Source organism: Corvus moneduloides, chromosome 5 (genome assembly GCF_009650955.1).
Source record: "Corvus moneduloides isolate bCorMon1 chromosome 5, bCorMon1.pri, whole genome shotgun sequence".
NCBI classification, from domain to species: Eukaryota; Metazoa; Chordata; class Aves; order Passeriformes; family Corvidae; genus Corvus; species Corvus moneduloides.
In genome coordinates, this window is record NC_045480.1 from 45,779,665 (window position 1) to 45,801,051 (window position 21,387).

The following is a 21,387-nucleotide window of genomic DNA, read 5'->3' on the forward strand; positions in this document are numbered from 1 at the left end:
CATCAGTTTGTCAACTCCATACCTGGCCTAGGACCAAACATTGTCTCTTGAACATGAAAACTTTTTGCATTGGTCCTTCCCACAATTTCTGATTTTGTCTTAATTATACCAAAGAAGGAAATAAACTCTGTGTCCTTGCAAAATTTTCATGGCTCTTCTGATTTGGGGTGTTGCAGGGTGTAGCTAATGCTCTGAAAAGATTTCAGGATTCCTGGATGAAAGGTGTGATGAAAGAAGTGTTTTGTTATTGTTTTAGGGGAGGAATCATGCTACTGGGTAAGCCTCTGTCACTGAGACTTGCTGGACTTGTTTGTTCTGACTTGCCTATGACTCCTTCCTTTCTTAATTCGGGAGATAAAGCCTCAAGTCTACACTGAGATGCTGCACAGTGTGTTGTGGTGTTCAGAACGGTGCATCTCCCAGAGAGAAGGTCTTCTTGCTGACCTCTCGGTGGTACCCAGAGGTGAGTGCCACAAGCTTCTGGCTTGTTCTGGTATTTTGGGCAGCATGGATACATCATGTGTAGATTTATTGGGCAGTTCGAGTTTTGACTGAGGGTGTGCGGAGAATGGCACTGGTTCTGAGCTTGCTTCTGATTTGCTTGCCTTTCATGCATCAGTACTCCTGATATTTCAGCCTTTCTCCTCACCCAAAATGCATTTATTTTCTGAGAATTCTCCAGCTCATCTACAGCACAGTATGGCAAATCAAGGTTGACCTATGTGGAGAGCAGGTGACAGTCATCTCACTCTGCCCAGACACTGACCTACCGTTTGTGCTAGCATGGTTAGAATGTGTTGCAGGCACAACTGCTGAACTAGAGGATGACTGGAGTACAGTTGGTAAAAGTAGCTTCTTGTGCTTTTGTTTATTTTCATGAACTTTGTATGCAGCCAGTGAAGTGTTAATCTGTGCAGAATCAGCTTGGAAACACACCAAATCTGGCACCTGACATTTTGCCCGCCCTGCATTGGAATGAAAACCAAACTGAAAACCCACAGAGACTGTAACTGCTTGTGTGGTGTCTTGCTTTTGGAGTAGATTTCAAAAGTCGAAGAAGGACTAAGGGAGGCAGGCAGAGCTATTTTTGAAGGCTGGAAAACAGAGACCTACTGTTAAAATCTGTGACTGCCAAACTAACAGAACAAGACACTTGTCTATGACCAACACAGCTGGAAGGGGAAATCTGAGAGGTAAAGACGATGTAAAAGTTACAGAAATTTATCCTAAACTGATTGCAATCAGTGGCCACGTACTTAATATTTTCTTTACACTGAGATGGTCTCTCAGTGTTCATGAAGATTGTAAGTCCTTATGTAGGGAGTAGTCCTTCTACTTCTGCTAAAGCTTGTTTCAGAACATGATTGTCTTTCTCAAGACGTTGGCTGTGGCAGCCAACCGTAGAAAGACATTTTAGTGATCAAGGACATCTCAGTCCCTGGCATTGCAGTTACATCCCACAGATTGTTGTAGGGGTACAGGAGGCTACCTCTATCCCAACGATTAAAGAGGTCACAACTTCCAAACAGTTATGTGCAAAATGGATGAGAGAGTAAGGAACAGCAAACCTTTTGTGCTGATTGCAGAGGTGATTGGATAACCGAGGAAGCCTGTATGAGCAGCATTTTGGCATCACAGATACAGTTGCTGGGAAGCTCTAAGTTAAGACATCCCAGACTCAATGCTGCCCTCAAATCTTGAAGGAAATGACAAGAGCTGTATTTGGAGCTGTTGTCTTTACCCAACTGAAGTGTGCTCTGGGGAAGCAGCAAGACATTGGTAAAATTGGATGGTTAAGGGGAGGAGCTCAATTAGTAAGTGGCAAATACATTACTGATACTTTATCTGACTGTAGAGGGGTGGCATGCAGCACCTACTGTTTTTGTGGGATGTTCAAGGGTGTGGGGAGATCAAGCTGATTCAGTATGACGCATAGAAGAACGCACACTTGGTTTCCCTCAGCAGATCCCTTCAGTGTTTGGAAGTCTTTCATTGTATCAGAATACTTTAGGAGATACCAAACATTGAGTAATTGAGGCTGGTAGGTAACTGACCTCATCCAAACAAGGGTCTGGCAGTACTTAGGCATGCACTAGCTTCTTCTGCTTCAGTTCTCAAAGTAGTTGAGGTTGTTGTCCCATTCTTTTAGAAATGTGTGTCCTGACTGTGCTACAAGAGCACACGAGAATGCTAGGTTGGGGTGGTTGTTTGTGGTAAAGGTGGGAGTGAAATTAGCATGTCTTGCATCGTGCCTCTGTGCTTTTTCTACAGTCTTCCTGGACTAAGTCAGATGTATCTCAGTTGCTGCCATTCCCAACCACCTTGCCAAGGTAGACAGCTTCAGGGACCTGGTCTGGATTTTTAAGTCACGCTCACCAGCCCAGCAGATTGGTCCGTTCAGTTGTCTTGTGGAAGGTCCTATTTCTAGGAAGAGTGATTGTAGGCATGTGCCTGAATCCATCAACTGGGAAAACTGGTCATGGCTGTAAATATGGAGAGACCCTCCTCAGCAGATGTGCCACCCAAACTCTGACACTGGCTCTTCTGAGAATAGTGGATGATCAGTTAGCAGGGGTAGAATAATAAAAAATGTAATAATAAATGCATTATAGGAAGACAGCAGCAGATCACATAGAAGAGGTTGCACGTTTTCTTCTATGTGGAGTATAGCAAAACACTTTCAGTAAAGAGCTGGTGCCAGAAAACATGGCTTAGATTAATCTAAAAGCAAATCTCGCTATGAGGGCTTAGCCTAAGAAGCCAAAAAATATCAAGCACCGATATGTAAAACAGAACAGGGTAGCTGTTCCCTGCTTATCCAGAAGCTCAGTGACTAGGACCTTGTGATAAAGTTACACTTTCTTTTCTTGTCTGAACAGATGCTTTCCGATCAGTTTGCTGGTATTGCTCTTGCTGAGGCTTCTGATAACATACAGTAACTCAACCAGAAGAGATGGATAATCTCAATATAGTGAATCAAATCCTGTCAGGCAGAGGTGGGAGCTGAACTTGCATCACTTGCATTATGAATGAATACAGTAACCTTTTAGGGAGTTTGGTACAGGATGAGAGAGGAAAACCAGCTTGGCACCTGTGTATTGTGCTTGTCTTTTGCTTTTGGGTAAATGTTCCAAATTCAAAGGTAAAAGAATTCATTTGGGGCTGATCAGAAGTCCAACCTGAAATCCTATGTGCTTTCTCGTTGGTTTCACAAGGAAGACCAGACAATTTTAGCTCTGTAAAATTTCAGTAGAACTCTTCTTCATAATGTGCCAATAACAATGTAGCTTTATTTTTTGCCGTGTTTCACTTATTAAAGTATAGTGTACTGAGGTTCAATTTAATATAACTTTAAACACAACTTTAGTGTATTTTAAATACTTAATTCTGTGAAAACATAGCTGTCTTCAAAATCATAAATTTGGCTTTTTTTTTTTTTCAGTACAGAATAACTTTTTAGTGACCACAGTCTTTGTCTCAGAGCCAAGGTGTGTAAACTAGGAGATTTAAGAGTTTGCTCTTCCTGATCCAAATTAGCTGTGATATGAACTGGAGAGATGCTGCTGTCTTCATGGATTATCTTGGGCCCCTTGGGAATGACGCATGTTTTAAATGAGAACATGGATTGCTGGAGGAGGTTTAATGTTCACTGATAATATTACCAAGATAAGCAGGTCTGTACTGAACTAAAGGATCTTGGGTTTGAAACTTCTCACTAATTCACTGCAAACTGAAAGCTGCCAGATATAGACCATGAGGAGGTAGTTTTCAGAGCAGAGAGGACTTGGCCTTCGAGGTCTCCCAGTGGAGCCTGGCTGCTGATCTCTTGTTAAGGTTTGTTCCTGCAGGATGTGAGTTCTCATTCATGCTAGAGGGTGAATGTGTTGGTGTTACCTGAATTCTCCTGTCAGCCCCACTAAGGGTTAATTTGCAGCTTACTGGAGTTTGGGCAGTAAAAAAAGTCAAAGCCTGTGATATAAGGAAACAAATGTGAGGCTATACAAAACACCAGACTCTAGAAGGCATCACACAGACACCTGTGGTATTGGGGATCTTCTGAGGAGAATACCTGTCTATTAAACAGTGTCTCTTTGCCACAAGAAGAAAGGAAGGATGCATCCATGGTTGAAGGCTTTCATTATCACTGCAGGGGATCAGTGTTCCTCTGGCCAGCGAGTGTTGCTGGGTGGAGCAGAATTTGCTTGGTTACTAGAGTGCAGAGAAGACCATGTCTAATTCCTAAACAGGGGGATCCACCTGCCACTAAACTATATAACTATGGAGCTGGATGTCCCAAGCTCAGGAATCCCTGTCAGGTTGTTATTCTGGTAGAGCACGACAGTCCTGCCCTCCGTGGCAAGATAGCAAAAAGGCTAGGGAAGGGAAGAGCTTGTTGGAGGTGTAATTTGTATCCATAATGAGTGCATTGAGTGGATGTAACCTGAACAAGAACTGTCTTTCACTAACCATCCTAGCCTCTGTCTCAGCGGAGCTAGGCATACCTAGTTGTGAGATAAAATAGAAAAAACCCCCCAAAAAACATGGGGGCTGCTGAGCTGGGTCCTGCACACAGACATTACAGCTGAAGGATACTGGTAACTGTACATTGTGGGAGTTGATGAGTCTTGGTGCTTCCACTGCAAAAGATTTTTTTATTTCCTATTCTATTACTTAGCAAGATGGAAGTCAAAAACATCCTGCTAAAGGGAGGAAACTGTTTTGGTTTTAATCTGTGTATCCTATATACAAATTAATTACCTGTACGTGGATGTTGGTTGACACCTCGAGGGTGTTGGTGGATGAGAAGCTCAATATGACCCAGCAACGTGTACTCACAGCCCAGAAAGCCAACCGTGGTTGCATGAAAAGAAGTGTGGCCAGTGGTTTGAGGGAGGTGATTCTACTCTGCTCTTGCAGGGTACTGGAGTACTCATTCAGCTCTGGATAAGCCCAACACAAGAAGGACACAGACCTTTTGGAGAAAGGCCAGAGAAGAGTCATGAAGATAGTCACAGGGCTGGAACAGCTCTCCTGTGAAGACAGACTGAGAGAATTGCAGCTGTTCAGCCTGGAGAAGAGGAGGCTCCCGGGGAGATACTAGGAAGAAATTCTTCACTGTGAAGGTGGTGAGGCACTTGAACAGGTTGCCCAGAAAAGTTGTGGATGCCAGATCACTTGCTGGAAGTGTTCATGGCCAAGTTGGGTGGGACTTTGAGCAACCTCATCTACTGCAAGGTGTCCCTGCCTATTGCAGGGGGGTTGGAACTAGATGATTTTTAAGAGTCCATTCCAGCCCAAACCATTCTATGATTCTATGATATGAATGCTTGAAATGTTTTTCTTAAAACAAATTTAAGTGAAATCAGCATTAGAAGTGGTGTAGGCTTTTATTCTTCATCTCCCATGTTTCCATTTCCCTCAGCACTACAGCACTTCGTAAGGCTTCTGTTTCCCTTTGCAAGTCTGTGTGACCGGTGGAGAACGAGCAATTCTGGAACATTGGAGGAGAAGGGGGTCTGTGCTGCCAGTGTTTGTTGCTGTAGCTGGTATTTGCACAAAAAGGAAATAGAGACAGATGGTTGGAAGGATAGTGCTGTCTCTGAGACCGTGAGTCTCACAGGCAAGGAGATGCTCAGTTTTTTTAATCTTAAGCTTTTGTAGCTTTGGCATAAGGCCATGTCTTGAGGAAATCTGTCTGGATACAGTTCACAAAATGCAGCAGTTATGATCCAAGAGTAAAGTTGCCTCAATATCTGCAGAGTGAGCCATATGCTGCCAGGGCTGTGCTGTATGTTCTCTGTGCCCAGAGCATGGTGCTCCAATCACCATTCAGGTAGAAGCCCACTGGAGTGGGTTCAGCTGCAGGACAGGGAACCAGTCTGATTGAGATGGACGGGAGGGGCTCAGGCTGGAAGCAAAAGCTCTCCAGTGAGGAGAGCAAAGTGAGATGCAAAAGCTGCCTTTTTCAAGCATGAGATGTGGCTAGCTAAGGAGGGGCAGAGGCATGTTGCCATAGTGGGCTGTTCTGATTAGCCAAGAGGCTTGCCCTCAAGGGTAATAATTGACTGCCCATGAGGTATGCTGTAATTCCCCGGGACTGGGAAAGGCTGTGAGATGGGTATGGGAGTGTTCCATGGAAGGCTGCAGCATATTGAAGAAACTGAGGCAGAACAGTTCCACTGGTTTTAGGTTTTTTTCTGAATCTCTTTTTCTGTTACACCCTCAGAGCTGATGGATAGGTATCCAGTGAAGGTCTAGATGGTGAGAAGTCAAGGCCTCAGTGGAGCCAGTTGAGTTCCAGTGGGTGTTATTTATGCGTTTATTGCAACTTGAAGTTTGCAAAGAAAGTAATCTTGGCTAGCCTGGGTTTTCAGACTCCTACCAACTGCCCTACAGCCTTAACATCAGGAAATGGAGCCAGTCTAGTGGGGGGAAACTTGGGCTGTTCATTGCCAGAGCAGAACTTTGCCCCAGTAAAGTAGGAACAACAGAAGGAGAAGTATTTGGTTTCTCCACAGCATGTGACTGAAGCAGAAAACTTGATCCTGCTCACCTCTCCTGTGTATTTTGGTAACACTAAGCTGCTGCTTGTGACTACCTGCAGTTGTGATGCTGTCTGAAGCTCCTCTGTTTTAACTTTTTCTTTCAGGTATGCCACCTGTTTGAATGGGCAAAAAATTTGCCTGCTTCCCTTCTTAAGTAATGGACTGAGATGCCTGATAGCATTCTCACTAGCCAAAACCAAGCTTTTATATGAGGAGATTAAACTTTAAGTTGTTCCAACTTCCGTGTCACTTGCTGAATACACCCTCGCCATCTGCAGACTTGTCAAGTCCTTCCTCTGTAGTGGAAGGGCTGATCTGTGGTTTGTTTTTTTTTTTCTTTTGTTTGTTTTGCTTTCCATTTCTTGCTTGTGGCTTTACTTGGTTTTCTTCCCATCAGAGCAGAGGGTATAACACCATCCCCCTCTTCCCACTCTGGGGAAGTCTCCCAAGACTTCACTGTCTTTTGCTGTCTTGGATTTGTGCACAAGACCCTCACCTTCACTGTTCATCTACCCACTCAACTCATTTCCTGAGACGGAGCCTCTGCTGGTAACCTGCTCTACTTTCACTGTGATTTCTTCTTTTCCACCTTGTAGTCGGAAAAACTGCAAAGACTCATTCTCTCTTCCTGCCTCCATCTTTTCAGATGTTGCTCTGAAATGACTGTGCCATAGGCCTGAAAAGGGGAAAACAGCATTTAGTATGTCTGGTTCACAGCAATACAAGCATGGATCAGTGGGTGTAAAGCAGCATGGTGAATAGCCAGCCAGTCCTCCTCCCCAGGGCTGGCTGCTGCCATTTGTCACTCCAAGATACCTGAGAGATTATCTCAGGTGTTTTTCTGATGCCTTGTACTAATGCAGACCATGTTGTGGAGACTCAGTATGTGGCATGACAATTACCACATAGTGTGTTGTGGATTTACTGGGGATCTTTAATAATTGTTCTTAAGGTTTTGCATCATCCTACAATAAAGCTACCAAGGGCATGCGCAAAGATGCACTTTTGCTAGTGTTCTGTCGCTTAATGCTGCACTGGAGGACATAAGTGGAGGAAAAAGTCTTCTGTGCCTTTGTCCATGTGTGAGTCAAGTTCTCAACCATTTTACAGGTCTGCTCTTGGCTTTCAGAAAGTTACTAAGTCTGAATCTTGTTGCCATGTCATGTTTACACACAAGTACCTCTTTCTCTATAAATTGTCTGGCAGGAGACAGGATGTGGTCTCTTTCAATGTATGCCTGGCTTTGGAGCAATAAGCCCCAGGCCCTGCAGGGACTCAATAAATGTTACTACTCATACCAACTAAAAATAACCAAAGCTGTGTATTATGTGGCATCTCTGGTTGCCTAGAGTATCCTTGGAGCAGAGGTTATTTCATCAGTCATGAATTATTACATTTATATTCAGTTTAAGTGCCTGTGTGGGCAGTCGGTTGCACCTGAAATCTGTGTAATATTTCTGGAAGTTAAATTGTCTCTACTAGCAATACCTACACAACTTTTTCTCAGGATGTATGTGAAGCAACAGAGACAAGTTAGAACACAGGAAAATCTGACTAAATATAAAGGAAAAGCTTTTGCCATGTGAATGGGCAGTGATTGGACCAGAGATCTTGAGAGACTGCGTTATCTTTCTCCTTGGAGGTACTAAAAACTTGACTGGACAAGACCTGGAGCAACCTGCTTTAGTGGGGCCTAGTTTAAACAGTCAGACCCTCAGAATCCAGAGGTCCTTCCCAACCTACCTCATTCTGTGGGGTTTTTCAGCTGAGCTAAGCTCTGCCAGATATGATTACACTCAGGATGTACTACTGTCTTTGTACTAGAGTTGAATTTCTCCATTTTGTTTTTTTCAATACAGGCAGTGATCCTGATGGACCGAGCAATAAGGCGTATGGAGCCATGGAAGATAGCCGTCATTGTTGTGTCGGTGATAGTAGGCTTAGCCCTCATCATTGGCTTGATTACATTTCTTTTGTGCCACGGTAAATGCCCCACTATTTTGTTGTCACAAGCCTTCAGGAGTCTGTTTCACTTGCTACTTTGGTCTTGCCTGATGATTTAGGCATGCAATTTGCCCCTGGAATAGAACTCACATAAGAACTTTCTAAATGCTATTTGAGATGTAAATTGGTCTGAATCCATAAGAATACTTGAAATGTGCTTTACTTGAAGCAGGGATTTCAGTTTTAACCCTCTTCTTGTTTTTTGCCCTGGTGTCTCCACTGGTATCCATGGCTGACCAAAGGATAGCAGTCTTCTGTATAAGCCAGAGGTGTATCTACTATTCAGGCTATGCATTGTAAGTTTAGCCTTGAGTGGCGTTTTTACAGAAACTCAGCCCGACCCCTCTAGCTGAGAATATTCCAGAAAGAGAGAGGGCAGAGGTTTAGGCTTTTCAGAGCCCGGGACTCAGTTCTGGTTGCCAAGGGCCCAGTTTCAGTAGCAGATCACAGAATCCTTAAAGTTGGAAAAGATCTTTAAGGTCACCAAGTCCAACCACAATGGCTTGTGACTTGAAGGCAATTAATTCCATTCCCAGTCACCTGCCTCATGAATGAAGTTGAGTCATTCCATTCCCAGTCTCTGAGGTACCAGTGTGAGTTTTTTTAAATGCTTTCCTGCTGGAATGGAATGAATCATGTTGCCATCTCAGCTTGCCAAAAGTTGATGAAGCTGTGGCTTGCACTAGGACACCGGAAGGAGCAGTGGCAGAGCTACAGCTCAGCTTTGCTTTTTGCCAGCTCTGTGTTACAGGGCCCCTCTCTGCCATTCACTCAAGAACCAGATCTTAACCCGACTGCTGAATGGATGCAAACAGCTCTGCCCCATGTGCCTCTCTCAGAGAGGCAGGGACATGCCAGCGTGCAGCTAGGGAGGAGTCAATGCGTCTGACCTCAGGCCAACAAGAAGAGGGACCCCAGGCAAATGTTGTAGTGGGTGTAATTTAGAGCTCCTTGGGATGGTCCTCAAAGAAGAAATGAGCCCCTAGAGGGTCCATGAAGCAACAGGATGGTCTGGAACCCCCTTTTCCCAAAGTGCTGCTAAAGCTGTAATTTCATAGCTGACAGGATTGCTGCCAGAGCCTGGGACCCTTGCTTGTGCCATGTTCTGTGAGATACCATGCATATTTGAATTGTACTAAAGATGATGAACTACCTTTCCTTTTTTTTTCTTGTCTCTAGATCAAGACAGATATTACAATGCATCTTTCTTAATCACCAATGTCGACTACAGTCCTCAGTACAAAAGGCAAACTACGGAGGAGTTCAGGAACCTAAGCGAAGATATTGAAACCATGGTAAACTAAAAGTTTCTCTGTTTACACTGGACCTGTGGTGAAGAGTTCTGCAATTGTGTGGTTGGAAATAGAGGTGATTGTGCCTCATTCCTACATGGCTGGCCTTACCTTTCACACCTTGCTCTTGTGGGTCAAAGATGCATAGCCGAGTGCACACAAGCAGATGGTAAGCACAGGTGCTGTCTGTTCCAGACACCTTGTGGTGGAACTGGCAACAACAGAGCAGAATGGACAGTGAAGTCAGACAACTCAGCTGTTTATTTTGGATCTGCATCCTCTGATGGAAATTTACTGGTAGCTTTGGTGTAGAGGTGGAGATCTGAAGGCATTTTCTTGTGTTTCAGAGGCTCATGAGACTGTTATATTGTGAAAGCATGTGCTTATTGCACTTGCATTTTAACACACTCTTTTCTTTTAACAGATATCTGAAATATTCAAGGGGTCCTTTCTAAGTAAAAGATACATCAGGTCCCATGTGGTCAGTCTAAGGTAAGTAATGTGAAGGCCAGGAATAAGCAGGGATGTGATAAATACCTTTTCTTCCTACCTGTTGGCCATATGGAGCGTTCCTGGCTGCTTATGCTTGGGTTACACCAGCAGGGTGACTAAGACTTGTCTGGTTGTTACCATCCTCCAGTGCTCACAACTGAGGGCTCACTTACCTTCAGAGGTCAGCAAGGAAGAGAAGTTTGGCCTTATACTTCTGCAGATTGATTACCTGTACACCAGTTGTTTGTGTAACAGTAACTGGATTATTGGGTGATCCTCATCTTCGCTGCTAGCTAACAGCTTGAGAGATGCAGAATAAGATCTTTTTCACACTTATTTCTTCCTGTGGAAGCTCAGGCTGGTGCTTACCCCTCTGCATGGTGTACAGTAGGAGATGACCATTCTCCTCCCTCTGTGAAAAGGTCTGAAGGAATAAATTATTCCACTGTGAGATACATAGATATAGAGGAGGGAACAAAGACATGGATATAGTAGAGGGTTCTATGTGAGAGATGAAAATCTTTCCTCTGCAGTAATTATGTATCACTCTTAGTGGTAAGAACAATTGCTTCCCTCTCCTCCATGTTACTTTATCTTGGAGTTGTGCTTCTATAAGGCTCAGTTCTGCTGTGGAATATTTTTCCCTAGATAGCAAAAAATGCCAGACTTCCCACGAATGTCCGTCACAACACTTCTGGGATTTTTTGCCTTTACTTGTCTCTAGATGGAATGAGTAATATGCTTCTACATCATTTTCTGGTGCTGCTTTCTTCCACAAGCCTTCCACAGTGTACATCAAGAAAAATTGCAGAGCTTGGGAGCTAGAGTCCAAGTGACTTCTTTACACCTTTTAGGCTGATCTCTTCCAAACTTGTTTTCACTACAGATACTTTGTACAACTAGGCACTGGAACATCTTAGCTGCATCTCTGCTCTCTTTCCCTCAAAGCTTCAGTTGGTTTTTTTTTAGACTGTTAGTTTAAAATATTGAGCCCAATATTTTATGGTGTGAGTAAGTGACCTCAAGCTATTGAGAATATTGTATCTAAACACGATGGATATAACTGGCCAAGAAATGGACAAGTGACCTAAATGGAAAGAAATGCCAAAAGACCTTTTTAACTTCTTTTGTAACTGGATCTTTTGAATGGCTGTTAGGAATGGCCTGCTGGATATCTGTTGAAGGGTTTTAGTTTGCTGTATTGCTCCCACTGACATTTGTGTCCTACTAATAAGGGCCTCTGTGGAGGCAAAAGAAAGTGATCCCTTCTTTGCTTCTCAGCTCTACTGCTTATAACAGTTCCCAGAAAATTCCCTCTGATCATTGTCATAGCAAGAAGCTTTTGCTGCCTGCTGACATGTCATCATCTTCCTTTACTAGAGCACAGCCATGCTATTTGTTCTAGACATCTGTGCAGACCAGACCTGTTCACTTATAAAGAAGGCAGGCAGTGCAAAGCAGAACCAGGAGCATTAGTGGGTGAAGAGAACGACACCATTTGTTTTTGTTGGTTTGTAGCCCAGATCCTGGTGGAGTGCTTGCATCTGTTGTTCTGGTATTTAAATTTCCCTCTGCTGACAGTGAAGCAACGACCTGGGGTCAAGTCAACCGTGTGTTACTCAGAAGACTGAAAGCAACCTCGACATACCTGAATGTTGACCAGTCTACTGTTAGACTCACAGGCAAGTGCCTTAGGTTTGTGTTTTCAGCTTGGAATTTGTTCCTCACACTTTGCTGTTCTTAGTGTAATGAATTTCACCTTAGTATGCAAATATGGGCTATTCTTGTTTTCTTTTTTTATCTCAAAATCGTCTGTTAGGCTGACAGCCTGGGAAGTTGAAAGATGGAGCATGGAAAGAACTAAAACATATTGGTACTGATTTATGAGTGTGAGCTCTTCTCTGTGCATCATAGGCTTTCCCTGTGTGACCTAGTTGTGTTGAATGAGATAGTCCCCCTCAATTCAACAAAAAAGGCCCAACTTTGTGACCATGGGTTCACAAACTGCTTTAAGGCGCACAGTAAATTGAATAAGAACCTTTATCACCAGGCACTGAAATGCAGAGTCCTCAAGCCATTAAAAAATGGAAGGCTGAGGTGGTTCCCTTCTCTACCCTCTGCCATTTCCTTTGATTATTTGACAGATTGCTGTAGCAAGTGTCCATAACAAGATCCTGAGGATCCCTGGGCAGTAATCCTCTTCCATGAATCTGTCATGGATTGCCATCAGACTCTGACAGAGGGGTTCTTGTAGGAAAGAAATTAGAAATGTTGCAGTTTACCTTCAGTCAATCCCAGCACTGAGGATTTGTGGAGACACTTTTGACCACCTCGCCACACTAAACCTGAACAAAGGCCTGTAGGCATTTGCTGGTGGCTGTGAACGTTGTACATGTAGATGTAACTTGGACTCACTTGCAGTCATCTGCTGCTTTTGTTAGCTCTGAGCTAAGGCAAGAAAGGTGCATCCTGTGGCCTTATACTTTCAGTGAGGAACAGAGGCTTAACCAAACTTCTCCAACAGAGCAAATTACTTCTTCTTGTAATGTCACTCCAGGCAGCAATGCAAGCCATTTAATTTGTGTTTTCCTGGGTACAGGGCAAGAGTCTGGGCTCGATCATGGAGTATATGAGATATACTTACTGTAGTCTTTGCTTTTCATTTCAGAGTTGAACAAGGAAAAGGGAGACAACCTTTTAAACAACTGTAAGTACAAATGCTTTTCTAGAAATGTCCAGATACATGGTGCTAGGGGTTCTATGGTTACAAAATCCTTATACTTCTGTGATACAAGTTGGAAACAGAATTTTTTTGTAGATACTAGAGCAGTAGACAGTGCATAAGCCAGGGAAGACTTCAGCTCATTTCCTTGCAGTCTTACTGGCTCTATATATTTGTAGAATCAAGCATTCTGGCTTGGTGGTGGGAAGCACTTGCTTTAATGTTGGTGGTTGGAAGTAGGGACATGTAGTGAGCTGTTGTTAGCAAATTTGCAGGACTGTGGTTTTGCTGTGGGCCATGATTCTTGCTGGAATCCTTCAAAAAACTTTCCCTCCTTCCCCCTCCTCCCTGAATAAAGATTTGGCAATAGATGTCTGTCAGATTTGAGCTAAACTTTAAGGAAAGGCCAGAGGGTGGCAGAGGGAGAAGAGCTGTCCACACTGAGAGTAAGGCAGTGGCACAGCCCTGGAGAGTGGCAGATTCTCATTCTTTCTCCTGTTGTGCTCCCCCTTGATGTCTTAAAGCTTCTCTGGCAACCGGGAGACAGTATAAGTACCCTCACAGGGCACTCCATCAGTCCCCTGCACAGTCTTGAAGACTTTGCATGTTAGCTTTCCATCTTCAAATGGCCTCTGAGAATTAACTGGTTTGAATCTAACTTTTTTCAGCTGGGTAATACCTGATTGTTGGCACAGTGGCTGTAAGTAAATTGTTGAGAAGAGGATACTATATTTTTGTTGCTAATCTGGAGGCGACCTGATGAAATCTCATTTTTTTCAGCGTCTCAGATACATAGCCTTCAGGTCCCATGGGAGTTCATATGGGCTTGTGTGTCTGAAAGCTGGCTTAATGAAAAAGTACTGAGTCTTCAACCAAACTTCTTTGTTTACCCTGCATCTATCCTGAGACACTTATGACCATGGCACTTGGTTTCCTTGCTTTAGGTGAGGGCTGTCTCTTGACAGAGACTCCTGCCCTGTTACGCCTCTGCCTGAAGCCACGAAGGCCTTCAATCAGCTAAAGCAGAGCTGTCTTCTCTTTGACAGGCTGCGGGATACGAAGACAGGCATTCTCCTTCACAGGAGTGGAGAGAATAACTGGTGGGCAGCGTGCACGGGAGGGAGAATGGCCATGGCAGGCCAGTATTCAGCTCGATGGGAGCCATCGCTGTGGTGCATCAATCATCAGTAACACCTGGCTGGTGACTGCAGCCCACTGCTTTAGAGGGTAAGTCATCAGCACCTCTCTGATCCTACAGGCCTTAGGACTCTTGGGTGCTCTGACCTTTTGTGACCCTCTAATATCTGTACCTGCTGAAAGATAATGAAGTTTGACTCTTCTCCTTCCCTTTGGCAAACCTGGTCACATTGCTTTTTGATGCTTAAAGAGAGAGCTAAGCTCCCTTAAGGATCTTGTTTTGTGTGGCTCTGGCATAACCTCAAATATCTTACAGAGTAAGAGATCCTCGGAGGTGGACTGCCAGCTTTGGAATTCTGCTGAGACCTCCAAAACAGAAAAAATTTGTCCGGAGAATTATTGTTCATGAAAGATACAGTGACTTTCTCCTTGATCATGAACATGATGTGGCTGTTGTGGAACTTGCCTCTGCTATTGAGTTCACAAGTGATGTGCACAGTGTCTGCCTTCCTGAAGCATCTCACATTTTCCCAGACAACACTTCCTGTTTTGTCACTGGCTGGGGAGCTTTGGAGAATGATGGTGGGTGTCTCTTGCCTCCGTGTGCCCTGTCACACATGTTCCTGGGATGACTGATGTTAGTTTTATGGGGTTTTTTTAATTTTAAATTCCTTCCACTTGGTGTTTAATAGGTGTGTGTCCTAATGAGATACGTTTAGACTTAGTTAGCTGGTTTTTTTTCTGGCTCAGCCAGTGGATTGGAAATGGGGGGAAGGTTAGTCTTACGGGATTTTTAAGAGCAGCTTTTCTTAGTTGCTGCACACACAGTGCTAGTTGAATACATTCTGTTCTCCAGTCCCTCTGCGTTTAGCTCTGACATGCGTTCTTTTGCTATTCAGATTTTTCATAGGTGCACCATGACAATTTTCATCAGTTATTCTCTCTTTGGTCATAAACCAGGCCTTGTCCAGTGATTTGAGAGAGCTTCTTTCAAATTAGTCCATGTCCTTGAGGTTAGAGATGATGGGACTATAAATCTGCTTGTAGATTTATCTGCTCAGAGAGCCACTGAACTGTACAGGTTATTTTCCATGGGAGATCCCTGGTATGGGTAGCGATTGTCCAAAGCTATGCTGCAGTTAACCAAATGGGTCTTTTCAATGATAGGAAGGACATACCATGTACCCTACAGTTGAATTCAACACTGAAATACGTACAAAAATCCATTTGTCCATTATGTCAAAGAGCATCTGGTGATGATGAAAGATAGATAGGAGCTATATTTGGGAATAAGTTAAGGACTTTGGTGGTGGGGGAACTTTCTTATTCCTGAGACATTGTCTGGGTAGCTCCCTTAACTGCCTGTGATGGCAGAAAAGCAGCAGGAAAATTTGCCTACTCCTAATCTTTGAGTTTTTTGTGTTGCCTACGCTGTCTGCAAATTCTAATGCCACTTCTCCTTCTAGGCTATAGTGTTAATCAGCTTCGACAAGCGGAAGTGAGGATTATAAGTACTGAGGTTTGTAATAGGAGACAAGTGTACGGTGGAGCGATAACACCTGGAATGTTGTGTGCTGGATACTTGGAGGGGCAGGTGGATGCTTGCCAGGTAAGTCTCTATATAGGCAGTAGTAAAAAGGAAATAGCTGGGGTGGAAGGTGATGTTTTCTAGAAATAAAATGTACTTTGGGCAATCTTAAGTTTGAGTTTCAGTATCTTGATAGATACAAATGAAGACCTTCATGGCTCATGGGCTGAAGTCTGCACTTCAGTTTGCATGTGGTTTATATACAATGCACAAGTGAGAGAATGCAGATGTGAGGGTGTGGACTGGGAGAGACTGGATTAGACATAGGCTGTGAGCTTCTGTCTTGTCAGTAAAATGTGTAGAACTTATTACATTATAATTATAGCTGAGTCTAGAGAATTATATGAATTATAGCTGAGGTCTAGAGAAAAATACCTGCCAGTTGAACAGAAGAACTTGAGAATTTGAGTTCATTAGTGAGGTGAACACTGCTTACTTTTTTTGTATGTTGCCATTTTTCTCCTTAGGGTGACTCTGGTGGGCCACTGGTGCATGCGAATTCCAGAGGAATCTGGTATCTTGTGGGAATAGTGAGCTGGGGAGATGAATGTGGCAAGCAAAATAAACCAGGAGTGTACACACGAGTTACTTACTATCGAAACTGGATCCACTCCAAAACGGGCATCTGAAACCTGGAGATAGTTAAGTTTTGTGGGCTGTGTACAGCTATTCCTCTGACACATCCTGCTCTGTGGTCACCCTCTAAGCAACTGCTGGCTTAGCTTGTGGTCATGTATAAAGTACCTGTAAGCTTGGAGCAGTCGAGGATTTGAAATTGCTTTGGCCTACAGCCAGACAGGAATGGACTTGATCCATGTGACAGTTGTTTGTTCAGGAAGTAGTCTGTGAGAGAGACAACTGCCTTTTGTCTATATGCAATATATTGACCCTTTTTTCTCCGTGGCCACATGTCTCGGTCCCAGCTTTTATACCCAAACAAAATGTTTGAGCCCAAACAATCATCTACCAGCATCCAAGACAAGCTATAACTGAAACCTGGCCCATCCATTTGCTGTGTGCTCACAAGGCCCTACCTATTGACAAGCTACAATCCAGCAAGGCTGCTGTACTTCTGAATTCTTGAGCTTTCTCCTGCATCATTCCAGGGAGTGTACTATAATGAAGAATGGAAGATGGCTTAGAGAAGTTCTGGTTCCTAACATCAGACTGTTACTTAAGTGAATAGAGAATTTTTCCTTGCCTGAAAAAGAAATTAAAGGAAAACACCAGCTTGCATCCCCCTTCTTTGAACAAGTGAAAGTATGCCCGCTCATTGCTTCATATAAACAGCCTCTACCACAGCATTTGCCATGGGAGTGATTGCTGGACTTAAGACCAAAAACCACTTTATGTTTATACCAGTCTGTTGTCATAGCACAATATTTGGCTGGATTAATTTCCATTTTTATCTTTCCAGAGTGTATTTTTCTGAATAAAAGTCCTTTGCCTTTTGTGCAGGATGGATGATTGTAACAATCTTAGTATGACCATCGTCAAAAAAAACTTCTCAAACTTCTTATTCTTGTGAATGCTGTTCTCAAGTCTTTATAATTTTATATGTGCATCTTTAGCTGTATCCTATTAAAAAAAAAAAAAGTTTTTGCATTATAGTGGAAATTCCCCTCTCCTTCAGAGCAGGGCAGAACTTCTGACAGACCCAGAAATCTTATGTAAAGATCTCTCTCTCCTCACAGAAAGTAAGAATTGCCTGTGTTGCATTGCCAGACTGTAGCGTACTCATTTGATCTCAACCACACAAACCTCATATTCTCTCTGACTTCATGTTTTCAGGAGCCCATGTTTCTGTCAGCCAGGTAGATATCCAATGCTTTCTACAACCCAGCAGAAGAACACGCCTATTCTTGATGAGGATGCTCTCCTTGGTGTGTCTGCAAGGTCTCCAACACCTCATGTGGATCCTGATCCTCACAACAGCAAGTGCTGTGGACTTAATTGCTGGATAATGAGCCACTCAACTGCTCTCTTCTCCCTCTGTGGTCAGAAGAGGAAGAACTCAGCAGAGGAGATACTGGCCACACTGCCAAGACTTGGAGCTGGTCCAGCATGGCAAGCAAGCAAGAATCTTATGCCAGGCTAGAAAAGGCAAACAGCAGGCTTTCAGCATGCTCTCAGTTAGAAGGGCTGGGGGGAATGGGCCCTTAGTGATCAGTCTTAGGATCAGTGTTGTTCAAGTTGAGCACCAGTCAGCTGGCGAAGTCAATGACAGTTCAGGGATCCCCTCTGGACTGTGCAGCTCGCTGCCAGTGCTGCCAGAGCAGCGATCCCTCCAGAGCAGTGATAACAGAAGTATTTTGATTACGTGTCCTGTGATCTGTTTGTCAGTACAGAGAACCATGCTTTTCTAGAGCCTCACTGGAGGTACTGGAATAGTTGGAAGCCCAGAGAAGGTCTGCAGTTGTGTATTCTATACTTGTGTACACCTGGCACTTAATTTTTTTTTTCCTCCAGGAACTTTTCTTGTGGAATGTTGTGAGCTTCAGAAACAAACTTGGTGGTTTAATTTCTACATAGGGAATAAACACGGTCAGACTGGTTCCATGGGTCTGAGCCTAACAAATTTCATTTCAGCCTCTTCAGCTGAAAATGTCTTTGGTGTATATTACTTGTTAGAGGAAGCTTAAAACTGATATATGACAAATATATATGAAATTTTTTTCTTGGTTGTAGCAAGTGTCTTACCAGGATGGTGAATATAATTTTATACTTTTCTTCATAAATATCATTACAAAATACGATGGATTTTCAGTTCTCAAAGCACTTTAGGCTTGGGTTTTCAAAGGGCATAATGGTTTCCCTATTCACTGGATTTCATTGTAACTTGCACAGTTCATATTTTTAGGGTTGCAAATACCAACTTTCTCACCGATTCCCCAAAACAGAGAAATAGATGTCCAAAAAATTTATTTTGAATCTGTGACCTTTCCAATTGTGCTTCTATATGGTACTAGATCAGAAAGCCATAAACATTTAGCTCTGTATCAAGGGTTGGAGTAAATCTCATTCTCCAAAGTGGCGCACACAAAGCTGAAAAATTCAACTTGTCATTTGCTTAAGGAATTGCCAGTTCTGAGGATCTCCTTGTAGAGATACAGTACCTGATCTACCTTATTGCTGAGTGTCAGCACAGTGCAGCCAGGAGGAGTGGGGTGAAGAGAACCTGGCATCTACATGGTGTATGTTTTGGAAGCCTTTATTTTAGACTACTTTGTAGAGTTTCTCCTTATAGCATCTGGAAATTTCTGTTCCAGCTTCTTCTGGAAGCAATGTAGTTTACATGCTCTGAGGCCTCTTGGTGCTGCAAAGCAGTACAAATGGTGACTATCAAGAGCATTTAAAAGAACAGACTTCATCCAAGGGAGTATTGGTATGCTTGGATGTGATGGGCCTGAATCCCTTACTTGTGGCAAAACTACACTGATGTCATCCTTGTCTTCACTCAAAGCAGAATGGGATGTATCTAAAGATACAATCATGCATGACACACAGGAATGTAATTTATATGTAAATTTAATAAAATCTGTTAAATTTACCTTCTGTTTAATGTATTTACTAATTTCCTGCATCAGAGTAAGCAACTGTAAGTTGGAGAGTCCTCTGTTTTAGAACGTTACCCTGATCCTATACCATGGATTTATGCGCTGGCTTTTATGTAGGCTTAATCATCTGGCTTTTTTTTGATTGTTAGAAGCTGTTAGATGAGCAAAATGTCATCCAGACTAGGATAGAATTTACCCACCTGACCAGCAGTTACCCAAATTTATGTGCAAGTAAACAGGTCCTGTGTCATCCACTAGAGGGTGAATCGTATTGTACAAGAGCCTTAAGCTCTTGGCAGCTGGTGGTGCTCTGCTTCAACTCAATAGAGAGGAGCTGGAGGATAAGGCACTGTCTTCCTGCTGCCTTGAAGAGGCAGAGATGCTACACAGTTTGCTTGCAAAATCTGGGAGGCTGCAGCTGCTCAGCTTTAAGCATGAGCATCTGCAGCACTGGGTGAGTTTCAGGCTTCTCCATGGGCAAGCTTGGCATCCTTCTCTCCCCTTTAAGTATGGGAAATGCAGTAGGCTATGGCTGTGAGAGCAAGGGCTGAGCAGGTTTTGTCTGCTTATCTGCAGCAACAAAGCCAGAGCTTTGTCCTGTGGACGAGTAGACTAGAAAGGCATATGGTCAGGTACTTTTTGGCATCATGGGTCAATTTTCTGAGCTTGTCAGCCTTCTTGCAAACAAGATAGCAGAGCAGCAGTAATTTTGAGAACTTGATAGGATAAGGATAGGGAGGTTTGCAGTGGCATGCTTTGGTCTCCCATTTTGACAATTCCTGATGATTCTTGTAGATCAAAGACACTGATCAGATTTCTTCTTGTCCCTTTCCTGTCATAATGGGAAACTTGGTACAAATTGTACAGTATTCTGAGCTGGAAGGGCACTACATGCTGGAGTTAATTGATCCCGGTCTATAATACCTCACAGCCAGCAGGATGAACTTGGAATTTGAGGTTATTTAAGAGGATAAAAAGGAGTGCAACAGCTTTATTGCAGTACTAGAGGACATGCCATGTTGGCTATAGATGGGAAGGTGGCCATTTGTTTGAAAGAAGAGTAGTCCTTTTGTCACATTTTACTGGGTCCAGTGCAAGAAAGGGAGTGTTAGAGACATACTTCTTAAAGGACATAATTTTATCAAATATTTTTTATGGCTTAGAAAACAGCTTTGTGCTGAGTTTCTGACAGAGGCTGTGTTTCGTATGTAACACTTAGAGCATTTACGAGCATTCAGTTACGTTGGTAACTGTGCCATGACCCAAAGATATGCTCAGCTGGTGTGGTTGTATTTGGCTATGTGGGTGGAATTTCTGTCAAAGGGTTTGAAGTGAAGAACTGAAGAGAAGAATAATTCTTGTGGTCTTTTGTATGCGTGGCCAAACAGCATCCTTCTATAAAACAGAGCTGTCAGTATTTCAGCCTGCTGAGTGTCTGATCTATTATTGCTGCAAAGAAAACTTTTCAAAACTCATCTGGTTAGAAGACTTCAGAAACAAATACAGCAAATGGCATTTAAAGTGCTTTATCTTAGGGTAAAGTTTTTCTAATTGAACCCTTTCTTAAATTGCACTTTCTTTGAAGAATATTTTGTTTGCCTTTCATTGTTCGTGGCTTTTTCTCAGGTTCAAAAAAACCTGTTTCAATTAAGAAAGAGAAAAAGCTTTGAGGAACTTGTCATCCAAAAAATGCAACTCTTTCTTTTATCTAAGCTTGCATAGGTCTGAGAAATACATAGCATATCTCCGATTCACTTGATTAGCTACTGAATTCCTTCCTCCCTGCAGTAAATGGGAGTTGTGCTTGCTATGTGATGTTTGTCCCCTCTGCAGCTGTGCTTTCCATTTTCCAGTTGTGCCACTGGGCTGTCCCTTACTTGAGGAAGGACTTGCCATCAGCCTGCCATCCAGAGCCTGTTTTAACCACAGATCGTTCTTTGCAAATCAGTACAAACAAACAGCAATTGTCACACATCTCTGACCTTCACCAGACTCTTTGGATCACCTGCAGCCTTTGGAGCTGTGACTCAGACAGTCTGGCACTGTTCTC

General features: G+C 43.2%; 1 protein-coding gene across 1 annotated transcript; it reads left to right on the plus strand.

The window, feature by feature from the left end:
- The first annotated feature begins 360 nt into the window (after window positions 1-360).
- On the plus strand, window positions 361-19,330 carry TMPRSS11E (transmembrane serine protease 11E). The gene is made up of 10 exons (XM_032110179.1): window positions 361-463; window positions 8,405-8,528; window positions 9,729-9,844; window positions 10,266-10,333; window positions 11,852-12,015; window positions 13,002-13,040; window positions 14,102-14,282; window positions 14,509-14,774; window positions 15,659-15,801; window positions 16,248-19,330. The coding sequence occupies exons 2-10, from the start codon at window positions 8,417-8,419 to the stop codon at window positions 16,407-16,409; spliced, it is 1,251 nt and encodes a 416-aa protein (XP_031966070.1). The 5' UTR covers window positions 361-463; window positions 8,405-8,416; the 3' UTR covers window positions 16,410-19,330.
- Window positions 19,331-21,387: the final 2,057 nt, after the last annotated feature.